Source organism: Bactrocera latifrons, unplaced genomic scaffold, assembly GCF_001853355.1.
Source record: "Bactrocera latifrons isolate USDA-ARS-PBARC rearing strain unplaced genomic scaffold, ASM185335v1 scaffold_108, whole genome shotgun sequence".
NCBI lineage: Eukaryota > Metazoa > Arthropoda > Insecta > Diptera > Tephritidae > Bactrocera > Bactrocera latifrons.
The window spans coordinates 252,419-266,162 of record NW_017534497.1 but is presented as its reverse complement, the minus strand read 5'-3'; the positions used below and the strand labels follow the sequence as shown (position 1 = coordinate 266,162).

At 34.8% G+C, this 13,744-nt stretch overlaps 1 protein-coding gene across 3 annotated transcripts in view; it reads right to left on the bottom strand.

The window, feature by feature from the left end:
* Positions 1-13,744, bottom strand: part of LOC108971170 (discoidin domain-containing receptor 2) — a 439,012-nt gene that overhangs the window by 223,717 nt on the left and 201,551 nt on the right. For all 3 annotated transcript variants that reach the window (XM_018937053.1, XM_018937061.1, XM_018937070.1), the window contains exon 12: positions 1,255-2,035. In XM_018937053.1, coding sequence (XP_018792598.1) covers positions 1,255-2,035 — 781 coding nt within the window. The remainder of the gene's footprint in view (positions 1-1,254; positions 2,036-13,744) is intronic.

Here is a 13,744-nt window from a genome sequence, read left to right as displayed (position 1 = left end):
ATTTTGACGATGGGAGATATGGCTTAAGACTTAGGTAGGTTWGTTATATGAAGAGATCCGAATAAGAACACGTCGAATTTATCTCCTCCTTCAACTGCGTTCCTGAAAACTTCGACCACAGTGTCGTAGAAACCACTCGTGGCGGCTTTTTTTCTGTGCACATACCGACGAAGAAGATRTAAATGGGAGAGATCGCTGGAGAAGAGGCGTAGTGAGACTTTTCWTGGATGTGTCTAGGCTAAGAGAGAAGATTGAAAGGCGAGTTTTCTGAAGGAAACTCATTGTCAATTTAAGCTTTATKCTACCGTAGTGTTTTCAGGCAGAAGGTGGCCGTAGGCGTACCGCTTCCTTCAACGAAGTGAGCATTMTATAGGTAATACAAATAGGTTTTACAAAGGTAATGAAGTAGTTTTTGTCGTCACTGGAAATAGCATTAATTTCCTTTATCACCAGATCCGTGTGGGTGCCTGAGAGGACACGCTTGCCAAGCTCACATTGTATTGAGAACGAGTTAGATCTTCAACGGTATATTGCGTTCTACCACTGAACCAGTCGAACATGCATGCGCTTAGGAGGCGCTGGTTGCCTTTACGAYGGCGAGATCATTTTGGTGTAGTGTAGAATGATGGAGATCTACTGAACTACCTGCATCGAGCAAAGTTAATCTTACCGCAATTGTAGGAGTCAAATAGTTACTGGACACTGTTCAATAGGAATCTGCTGTAAAACTAAAAATCTTGTCGGATCCTAGTGATTAAAACTGTATGGACGCGGTTGAGGTGGAAACMTCTAGGCACTTTCTCCTCCATTGTCTAGTCTTTGCACGGCTGATGCTGTAACACCTTGGAAGTTCTACCTTTGGCAAACCAGAAGTCTAAACTGACATTAGTCGTCTCAACAATCTTGGTGGGAGGCTCAAAGCGCATTGTCGATTTGTCATGGTCTTATAATCCAGTATATGGATATATTCAGGCACCTCAACGGATCGACGTTCTTAGCTGTTCAAGTGAGATCTCTKTCAGGATCGACTTTTTAATCTRATTTAATTTAATGATTTCGCGAATAATGACTCATTTTGCAGATTTTGAWTCTGACGATACGGATCATGATATCGAATTAGGCGTGTCGATAATTTTGGTGTTTTTCTAAAATTTTAAAGCAATATTAAACAATTGCTCATGTCAATTTAGGTCTTAGTCTAATTATTGTTGCATATTCGTCTTTAAGCATCAATTTAATTTTATTCTCACTCACCTCATCCCCTTCGTTTCGCATAAGTGTAGCTCACCGAAAACGCCACAGCCCAATTTCTCCACTATCACCAACGATTGTCGCGGAAACTCYTGCACTTGAAAATTAGCCAGCTCTTCGTTAACATCGACGATGGCGTGGCCAGTCAGGCCATTTCCACTCATGTCCAGATTGTAATGATGCGGTTTAACAGCAGCTAAAGTAGCGGCAGARCTCGCATAACCATAACCGCCGCCCGTTGGCGTTGTCGAGCTGGATGCCAGACTGGCCGTTGTAGAGGCGAGACTGCCGCTACCGCCACCAATGCTACCATTGGGTAATGTATTGCAAGCACCAGCATTTGTGCTCACACCACCGACCGCACCACCGCCAATGCCATGCGAGGCATTTGTGGCGGCATTTGCTTTGCAAATCGCTGTGGTTGCATAGTATTTCTCATTACTGCTGGCRTTGCCYAATAATGGCGGTARGGGCGGTATTGGTGGCGGGCAGTGTGTGCTTGTTGTTGCCGAGTTGGGTGCCGGCGGCGGTGGTGGTGGTGGCGTCAGTTGTGACTGATATGAATGTTGATGTTGTTGTTGTTGTAATTTTTGACTAGCGGTCGACAATTTCGATTGAAACATGCTGTTGAGTGTGTTGCGTGCACTGGTGCTATAGTTGCTGCTACCRCCGCCACCAGCGCCCATGCTGGCGCCGTATAAGGAATTGGACTTTTGTGTGCTTGTGGGCAGTAGGTCCTGCATATGTGGTACGGCGTACTCCTGGCAAACAATGTCCGGGACGTCTGGAAGTACAGAAAAAGTTATGTAAATAAGAAAGGTTAATTACAAAAGCGTGCGGTTAAAGATACGTTGGAGAAGAACAGTATTCCCATTAAGTTAAGTTTAATAAAGTTGTTGTGATTGAGATGAGAAATCCATCGAATGATATTACTGTAACAATGGGCTTAAACAGTTCGCGTCTTTCTTTTAACTATGCTGTAAGCTTGACTTTAAAGTTTGATATGATTTGAGTTTATCCAATTCATGCCAATAACAGGMCAATCGAAAGGACCCGGCTTACCAATAGTAAAAAATTATTGGTAAAATAAATTTTTCTTTCTACATAGTTCCTTTTCCTATAGCGATCCTTCAATTTTTCGAGACCATTTTCATTATACGATTTTCCCTTTGCTTCAAAATAGGTCTCACCTACTCATTCGACAAATACTTTTCCCAGTTCTGAGAACAGAAAGTAGTCGCTAAGGACCAGAACTGAAGAGAACGTTGAACGGAAAACCAATTCAAAGCCCAATGAATGGATTTTCGATGACACGATGTACTGATGGCTTGCTGAAACAGCATTTGCTATTTCTTCAATTGCGTTTACTTTTTTTGAGAGAATCTTTCAAATTACCAAATAATGCTTTGTAATAATGCTGTTGATGGCCCTTCCCATTTAAAAGTATTGAACAAAAATTTCAATTTGTATCCCAAATKACAGTCGCTATAACCTTGCCAACCGACTGTTGAATTTTTCCACACTTTGGAGCGGGTTTATCGYGTGAAATTGWCTCGGATGACTGTCGACTGSACTTCGGAGTGAAATAATAGAACCATGTTTTAGACATTGTCGCAAGACCGATGGAAAGACTCGTGTTTATTACTTTTGAATGTCTCTTAACACTGCTTTGCATCTTCAACTCGTCGTTTTCGTCAGTAACAACGTCACTTGGCTGTCCACTGCGTGCTATATATTTATTTCACCACGTGAGCTTATCAATCCTTAATGGTTTATTTTATAGGTCAGTGTCCGGAAACTCACCAGCAAGACCAACTCTACTCCTTTCTTACAAAACGCAGTATTTACAACATGAAAAATCAGGTCCCATATTTGTTTTAAATAGGTGGAAAAGGAATTTCCAATTCTGTGTGTATACTAAAGCAATTTCGTACAATTTTATTCAATTATTTCGAACATTAAGTTGAAATAATCTGAAGTAATCTGGTAATCTAGAACTTCGTGTCAGCCAACATACTTTTAACTATTATAACTTCAGAAGTGTTTGTATGAAAAATTCGACAAAAAKCAACATGCAAATTTTAATAATTCATATAATTCCAAGTTCCTTCACACTTAGCGCCTTTATTAAATCGTATGCTTTTGCTAGCGGCGATCTTTTGCTTCCGTTATATATTGTTGCTAAATGCAGTTTTGTATATTGAGGTAAGTCAAAAATGCTTTTTAGTCCCAAAAACACGAATTATGTACATTATAAGAGAAACTTATTCTTCTTCAATCTTTATATTACTAATATTCTTGAAAATATGATTTTCAAGTTGTTCTCAAAAATATTCAAATAAAACAAAAAATCCAAAATAGTAGTGCTTGTAAAGAGATAGCGGGTGGTTTTCACTGAAATAGTTAAAGTCACCATAATATTTGGAAATAATTCCTTTTTTCGTTGGAAGCAAAAGAGTACTTTTTTGGTTTTCAGTYACACTTCAAGATCTGCTAGATCACATCGCATCAATTGTAAAKAGTTTACAGAAACCATTATTGATTTAGCTCAATTAAAAAAGATCATATGCCTTAAATTGCAAAGAGCGGTTGCGTTGGAACAGGCAGAAGCAATATTATCAACATTTTGAAAGCAGTGAACATAACAGAACAGTGAACAAAGACGCCAATAATTTCCGAGATCACTTTTATTAGTTTGATTGCAGGTTTCAGCTAAGGAGGAGAGATTTTATGGTAAAATTCTATACCGCTTTCAGCAAGATCGATCCGAAAAAGATTCATGAGACAAAACTATACAATAAAAAAAATAAACCGTCTGCATTATAGAATAATGCCGAAAACTCAAAGAAACAAAGGTATGTAACTAAAATAAAGCAGTATGTATTATTTACTAAGGACGAGGTTCTAACTACGTGATCAAGTTTCAGAAAAATTTAATAAAAAACCCAAGAAAGGTCTYTCGATTATTCAGAGATGAGTGGCATATCATAGTGGGTAGATTTACGCTTGAATAACGTTTAAAAATCGTTCAAATTTATTACGAAAATTCACGTTCTGTAAAGAATGTGTTTCGCGCACTTAGCTCAACTTTCCGTCAACATAATCGGCCTACTGAGCATAGTATTAGCAATGCCACCACCTATTTTCAGACCGAGCATTCACTAATGGATAATAGACCAAATTTTGTTCAGCAATGAGATCCAATTCTGGTTTAATGAGTATGTGAACAAGCCAACCACATTACCGCATTTCCGGCGAAGATCAACCTGACGAGAATCAAAAGCTGCCATTTCGCAAAAAAAAAAAAAGTAAAGATATTGAATGGTTTGTGGGTCGGTGGAATCCTCGGTTTATAACCGACTATTTGATGCCTGAAATTGAAACCCCTGATCTCAGGCACATTTGGTATCAACAAGAGGTGTCACTTCCCACACATCGCATCAATTAATGGATTTATAGAGAGAACACTACCATGAGCAGATAATTTAATATTTTGGACCGGTCGATTAGCAACTGAAACAGTGGCGTAGCTACCTAGGATCTAGACGGGGAAGTGATGAGGGGCCCTCAAGTTCAGGGGGCAGTCGAATCCTTACCAGAAATGTCTATCGAACTCTCATATTCAAACTCAGTATTACAGTTTGTAACCCCACCTTAATCATGACAACTCAGTTGAGAGAAATTCAAAAGTTATGCCCAGGGAATTCCATAAATTTTTCTGTAGGTTGGCAGTATTGGAAATTTTGACGAATAACGATATGTGCCTTTTATTATTTGTCGATGTGCGTTTTATTGTGAAATCGAGTTAAGATTTTTTTTTTAAATTAGAAGCTGGTTACCGCTTTTCAAATAGAGAAAAAGTTTTCATTTGATTTTCCAAGACCAATATTTTTATTAAAATTAAACCAACTTCACTATTCAGTTATATTCAGATATAATAGAGCCTAATTTTTCACTTCAATTTATTAATATTTACCACCTAGTTTTAYTTCAACTAACTCAAGCAGTTGTAATTTCAACAGTTGGTAGGCACGATTTCTATATAATAAATCCTTTAACCTTTTCTATATAGTTTTATTAGCCAGACCTACACTAAGTATTAATTGGCATTTATGTCTTACCGTTTAACACCTGAAAAAAAAGATGACTTTTAATTTATTATKAGCTTCTTTTTCGAGAATTATTTACCCTTATCTACGTAGTGAGAGTTTTGTTGTGGTTTTACTTGCAGAAAGTGCCTGCGTTGTTCAAAATATTTAATTTGGAGTAATTTGGTATTATAATAATTAACTTCTAATCTCGTAGTCAACGTTGTATATTTTATATACTATTTATCTCCAAGATCGTCATATAAGTCAAACATTTTTTTATCACAAGAGTGCATTCAAATGTGGTATCAGCAAAAAACTATGACTTATATTTAATTCTTTAAATAAATTTATTTCTTTATTGTAACTTTATAATTTACCTTATATACTTATAGCCAAAACTTATTTTTGGCTTTTTAATTTACGAAGAAAACAAAACTGCTTTGTTAATATGGAAATTCTAATATATACATAAACATGAATTTATGCATTAGCTTTGGAAAAATATAAAAATTCAATTTTTTGYATACGAAAGCGATTGCCACACTATCCATTTTATATTTTCATTTCCAGCGAAACCGCCGAAATGTATTTTGCAATTGCATTTCTTGAAAAAAGGCACATAGTTTATGTATATTTATRTAGAGTAAATATGTAAACTACTCAAAACAAGTTGCATGTAAGCTATGAAAATATAGTATATCCCTGCCACATGTTGTTGGCCAATAGAGTTTAGAGTGCAATTTAAATTCCATTTCAGCTGACATTTTCAGGATTTGCATGTGTGCACGCGAACATAAACAAGCAAGAATAAATGCGRAGAGAAAGATGTTAAAGCATGTGCACACGAATATGTTTGTGTGGATATAAATTCATGAGACACACGCACGCACGTGCGCACTTCGAAAACAAATCAACACGCAAACATAAAAATCAAAACTTTCCACAACAACAGCCATTCGCTTGCATTTACAAGCGCTTTGCTGCATGCACCACACKTGCCTATGTGTCTGTGTGTGTGCCGTGTATCTGGTACACATATCAATAAACCCTGTTTGTGTATCTGCATGTTGTGTGGGAAAATTTTGGGCGCGTGAGCGCTACAAAATCCTCGAAATTCAATTACCATTCAAAACTTGGCGCCACAAAAAACATGCATTGCTGCAAAATAAAATCGCTTGCATTTATATGCGGCACGTTGGYAAGAACAACAACCGGCAAACTGCAATAATCACAGAGAACAAMAATAACAAGAGCAATAATTTTCTCACTTTCTGTGAAAACGCAATTTCTTGATGGAGCGACACAAATACYAGCTCCATATATGTAAAAACATAATATATACACACATGTGCATTGGAGTATTTGTTTGTTGCTCATACGACATGGTGCCCCAGTGCATACCCAGTGGGAGACCGTATTGTAGTTTGAATGGTGCTGGTTTAGCGGCTTTAAACATAAATGTGGTCGCATTACTGGCCAGAAGTAATGATGATATGAAATTATGAAAAAAATATATTTATTTTTATAAAAAATTAAAAGTCAGAATTTTGGTCAAAATCCAATTTTTTTTGTAGAAAAAGCCATTTTTGATTTGCTTATACCTCCAATTAATTACTAGAGTATTACTTTAACCAAATCTGTTTTTTTTTTGTTTTTTGTCTAATTTCAGAGGATTTAGTAGCGGGATATAGCGGACATCGCAAAATGTTTTTTTTTTTTGTTTTTTGTCTAATTTCAGAGGATTTAGTAGCGGGATATAGCGGACATCGCAAAATGTTTTTTTTTTGTTTTTTTTTTTTTGAGAGGAGCTCCCGGATATAAGCTGTAGATCCTTTCCAAAAAATATTTTTACTAATACTAAAATTTGTAATACGATTAAATGATGCCATAATATGTGTGCAAAWTTTTGTATCAATAAAGTCTTTTGAGAAACAATTATGGAAAATTCGCATTTTTCGGCCTTTTGACTGTATAAAACTTCTTAAGAGGGGAAGTACTCACAAAGTCCAAAAAAATTAATTTTGGCGGTTTATTTTTGGGAAAATGAAAATGCTACATATAAAAGAGTAACGGAGATATTGAGAAAAAGTGTTGAATAAAAAATATTTTTTCTTATGAAAAATAAAGACAACTGAAACTAAATTTGATTAGCTCGAATCCTCCACATTTAGCTATATAATTAATAAAAGTCATGTCTTGCCTCGCCAATGTCGGACCAGATACAAAACTTTCTTTTAAAGTCAGAAGTATAAACGTCTAGTAGTTCCTTTCTTCTTATACCCATCATTTTATTCTGATTCTATACTTGCAAAAGGTAAATAACAACGGTTAAATCGCCTGAAGGTTAGCTCGAAACTTGGCCAGTTTTTCGGTATGTCATTGATTTATTCATAATTTAAGATTTAACACCTCACCTTATCCAAAATAATATAATATATAAACGATCTCAGTAGAGGATTCAAGCGACAAGTAAGATTTCATAAAAACTTGTGAGTAAAAAAAAAAAAAAACGCGATTTTTTCTAATTTTATTTTTGGGTAGGCATTTTATTTAATAAATTTTATTAACTAATGTATTTTTACAGAATTTAATGTTTTTCAATATTCGGCGATTTAAATTGAAAAATTTTGGAGTCCTTTGATCTGGAAATCAATCTCCAGGAGAATTTTTGCAAACGGTCTCTGTTGCTGGGAAAGTTGCTGCTTAAAACTAACTCAAATTCAAATCCAGTAAAGTAATAACATTATTAAGATTAATACAGCTAATGAACTAAACACAAATCATAATTGTGATTTTCGATAAAAAATTTCAATGCAGAGTGAAAAATTTATTGTGAAAATCTTATATTTGTAATCATTACCGAGCGAATATAACTAGGTGGGGCGTATGATCTATGTAATCGATCTATTCAGACATTTCAAAGAAATTAGTATCAACAACATTGTAAACAGTGTTTCTAGAAAAAAGGGAGAAAAGGCTCTGTTCAAGATTATCACAAATTGATTATAATATATTTGAAAAAATCCGAATAAAGCTAAGCTTTCGGAGAATATTCTCAATATATATGTATATATATCGAATATATATATGTGATCAAATTGAAAGGTGAATTTTGTCCACTTCATTTCCGCCAAATTAATCCATTCCCTGCAATACACTTATGCAAACGAATTTTCCAGTCATCATAGCACTTGGAAATATCCTCAAGTGATTCAAGATAATATCCTCGGAGTGCAAACATTCTTTAACAATAACATATACTACAAATATTGATCTTGAAAAAAAAAAAAATGGAGAGAGCATAGCACAGTATTCTGAAGTCACCAGCAAACAATATACTCGTCTTGTACTCTTCCTTGCTGTATTATGACAAGTGAGCAGTAATCAATTTTAGCGGGATTCTAAGTTGTCAAAATGGAACCAAGGAGCGAGTCAAGCTTTCATCATTGTCGTACAAAAAAGACCGACTGTAAATGCTTGCTTTATTCTTCAATTGTTATTTAAATTCAGCACTACGCTATAAACAGTCAGTCGGTTMATCAGAGGGAGCTCAGCGGTTGATTTAATGTAAATGAAAAGACAGTTACTGAAAGCTCAAACGAGAATGTGCTTAAAGCAAGAAAAGATGGTAATTGCGGTTGAACCAAGTTTTTAATAATCTCACAAGTAAAAAAGAAATATTTCCGTACAAGAATTTTGATTTTGAACGGTCAGTTTGTAGGACTGCTTTATAAAAGAGTGGTTCGACCTGAACATTTTTTTCGAAGATTATGTGCTGCCTCAGACAATGAGCTGAATGAGACAAATTCCGTGAAGATCACCTGTCGTTTAGTTTATATGGTAGCTGTACTATATGTTATAGTGGTTCGATCTGCGAAATTTCTTCAGCAATTGCACCGTTTTCTTGATTATCTTAGTCGATGCCTAATATTGTAAAGATATCTTGTCAAATAAAAAAGTTTTCCATTAAATTATTAATTTTTTTCCTTCAGTTTGCATGAGAGCTATTTGTATAGTGATCCGACAAAATCAAGGGATTGTTGGTTTGCCATGGATAATGCTTCGCGGCAAATTTCATGAAGATATATTTTCTCAAGTTTTCCATAAAAAAATTTGATTCTTATTGGTCTGTTTATATGGCAGCTATGTATATGATATAGTCCGAGTTCGGCGGTTCCGACAAATGAAAAACAGTTTGAAGTGAAACGGACAAGTGCAATATTTCGAATCGATATTTCATGACCAAGCTTAAGGCTGATACCTCCCTGCTTATATACAGACAGATAGACGACCATGTCCAAGTTGACTCAGCTCTCAGAGAGATGATTTACTATATGTATGTTATTATTATGTGTTACGGCCGGCGACRTTTCTTTGTTGGTATTAAAATTTCGTGGAAAACTTAATATACCTTCAACTAACATTTATTTTACAGAAAGGTTCTCCGAAAATAAACGAAATCTCACACAGGTTTCCAAGGGTAGAAAATTTCAAGTATAAAAACATTTTGGAGCTTTCGATCGGCTCTTAACCCAACCTTCTTAAATGTTGGCAATGGCAGCCGATGATCACGACAAAAAACTATTCTCAGGTATGAATGTATCACCGGTGATACACGCAAGAACCAAAACTCAATGTGTGTTTTTTCTTGGCACCTTGAGTARATTTTTGTCATGATCACCGGTGATACGCTAACAGCCAACGTATTAATGAGATATCAGTAGAAAAGAGTAAATAGATATCCAAAAAAAAAAGGTAAACAATATGAAGATGTTTCTCTGATTGCATTACTAGGATCGGTGATTCCACGACGCTGCGTTACAGTGGTRCTAAAGAAGGGGAGACCTACTCTACATACATATAATACAAGGAAAACTTTAATTTGGACACTTTTGGGGATAAGAATATGTTATCATTTTGAGCTTGATCAAATAACAGAGTACTAAAATTTTTATGATTCTTTTTTCTATTTGAAAAATTATCTATTTCGCTTTATATGACCGATCTCAAAAATTCGTTTTCATTATGACCTTAAATATAATCATTCATTTTATTTAGTTCTTTTTGGGATTCCTTTCATATCGTCTCGTTCAGCAAATTTGTTCCACATTTCACCTACTGGGTTCATGGGTCATCATAGCTGTGTTAGTGTGCATGCACATGTTGGTGCTAAAAATTTGCATACATTTGTTCGACAGTAACATGAAAACTCCAAGTTATACGTTGCTTTTCTCTTTAATACTCTCGTTTTTCTCCAACTTCTCTTATTATTCTTCTAGCTGGTGTTGTGAGCTTTTGCTGACGGAAAAACTTTTCCCATTTACTTAGTTTTCGCAACTAAAAGAAATGAAATTAATTGCAGCGCAGAAACCTAAATGCATACAAACACACACACCTACATATATATCATACACATATACACATACATCGCTATATAACTGCGACTATTGTCTTTACAAATATGTGCGCTCACCTTTGCAATGACTTTATAAGCATAGCTGCTTACGCATACAAACACATACACACGTATGTTTATATATAGATGTATATGTGTCAATGGTTATGTTTTCCGATTTGCGCGTCGGTAAGTGTCTGCTTTCATTGCATTAAATTCGCCCAAAACACAATTTGCATTTTCTTATGCTATTTCAGCTGCCGCCTCACTTTCGCCAACAGCCACAACTGCAGTCGCTACGGTTTTTTGGTCAGGAAGTGCTGAAAAGTTTTCGCTGCTTACAAATTTGGTTTTAAGCCTTTAAACTTTTTAATTTTCAGCTAAAACTTATGCCGCGTCGCTCAAGATTGTTACTCTGGCTTCTCATGTATTTTGCTTCGAAGTTATTCCTTTGCACTTTTTGGTGTTACTTCGCAGAGTTTTCGTCTTCTCGTTGAGGTTGTCAGATATGATAAAATTTATAAAAAAAAAGTTACATATTTTGAGAGTACCTTTGAAATATCGTCGTATAAGAGATATCGCTCCAGCCAATTTTAGCTACAGTAAACCCAAGAGATTACATTTTTTTCTCTAAAATTAGTGACGTGGAGTAACTATTCCTCTAATATGTTTTTTACTTTCAATATGAATGACATTTAGAACCTGTTCACTTCTTTACTTTTTTTAATCGGAACAATTACAGACAGTAAACGAGTTCGGGGATTGATTTTAGAACGGCTCATAGMAGATCCCTGTCAAGTTCACAAAACATATAGACATATTTTTCTGACCATCAATCCTGAGTTGATCGCTTGCGCTGATCTCTTCTGGCCCTTCGTGGACGTTCTCGTTTAGAGTTTTTTTGAGCATTTGCGTAAGAGGTTACATAGATTTACGGATTTAAAAAAAATCGAACTTTTTTATGGCCTATTTATAGAATATTGTCCTAAGTTTTCACTTTAATCCGAGTAGTAGTTTCGGAGGTATACCCTTGAGAACTTGTGCGACGTCTTTAAACGGGTTTTTTTGCAAAACTGTGTTTCTGAAGTCGGCTGGCAAGATATCTCGAGAACTTCTTAACCGATCTTCATCAAATTTTACACAGGTATTTTATATACAATTCTTAAAGACTAGGCGAAGGATATTTTTCGTTTACAACAATTAAAAAAAAATTGTCGCAAAATTTTCACTGAAATATATATATATATTTTTTTAAATGTTTGCCAAAAATCCAACTTGCACATTTCTTTTACTGCATCCAAGTTCTAAGTTAAGGTTTTAACTGAAACAATTTTTTTCATTTTAGTTAATCCTGTAAGGAGCTATCCTGCCAACTCGGGTGCATCTTTTTTCCGAGGGGTCACCGGAAATGGCCTCGCAATGACCGAGTTTAAAAATTCTTTTTTTTCAAAATTTCAGAACTTTTTTGTTAACAGTGTATGTTTGTAAAAAAATCTAATAAAACATTTAATTGTTTATATGAGAAAAAAATTGTTGAACAAAGGCTGTGTTTTACCCGAGAAAACACATATAACCCCTTAAAGCGTAGTTATCTTAGAAATATTCTCTGAAAATTTGAAATAAGTCCGGCAAATACTTTTAGAGTTTATCGCTAATGAGTAAGTGGTTGTTCATCGCTCTTCTTCTTCTCAAAACTATATGTTTGAAGTAAAAGATTCACMTCGAAAACAGATACATAGATTTATTTCAATAATATTGCCAACGTTTTTTTGCCTATTGGCCAACTATCGGAGGAAACAAAAAAAGCTCGAAATAAAGATTTGAAAAAATATTGGGCATTTCATTCAAGGAGTGCAATCGCGAAAAAATCAAATCATGGTTTTCTGCATACTCTTTTATTAATTTCCGATCCAATTATTTCAAGCACGCGAAGGTTGTCAAAAGAAAATGTTCAAAACTTACTTGAACAGGCTGTTGATTTAGCGGTAGCAATGGTAATGATTTTGTTGAAGGTTAGGCTATGCTGATGACCGTTCGAATAAAGATGGTAACGACATTGCTAAATATTAAATAAGAATTTTGTGGAATTTTTTTCTTTCATTTTATATTCATAACTAGTAAACCATTATTTTTATTACAACTATATGTACATTTTTTTTTAACAYTTTGTTGTGACTAACTGCAATTATATTCAAAATAAAATACTGAAAAATCATTGAAATAAATACTGAATAAATCTTCCGTCAATTGATCCGTAAAAATAGGGTACCTGGCGCACTGTGCCGCAGTTTGAAAACATGAAAAAGTAGAAGCAAGACTTTTTTAGGTCTACATGTTTAATAAAAATAAACTGTTGGTTTTTTCGAAATTCTGGAAATTTTTTTCTCTTTGGTTAAATAAAAAACCAAATCGATATGTTTTTAATTTTATAAAGTAAAATAATTTACTGATAAGGCCAAAAATAATAAAAATGTAATTTTTCATGTCTCTAACAACACCGAACTCTATGACATTGTCGTAAGTGACACTCATTTCAACATCAGTAACCGCCCGCTCAGAAATCGATTTTGTTGCCATTCAGCGGTGATTCGAAGATAGAAGTTTGTTTCTAGATGTCTTTTGGGTTAATTCGTCTGACATCCATACATCGAGCTTCTTTTTGTGTCCAGTCTTATTGAAATATTTCAAAATAGTTTTCTTGTGTACTGGTTAGCTCCTGAACAATCAAAGCAGTGCTTACAGGATTGTTGTACAAAATTGTACGTGATTGTCTGTGGCAATTTCAGGAGCATAAACACTATCCGCTTTATGGCAGATTGGTTTGCGTTTTCGTCTTAATTAAAGAAAAAAACAAAAAAAATAAAATAAAAATCATATGACATATTTTTTTTTTTTGCTTGTGCTCAAATGTAATGTATGGTCAAACAATACTTAGTAAATCAATCATAAGGCAGTCAAAAAATTTTAATTCTTTTTAATTAATTTGAGTCTTGTCATTAGACTCCCT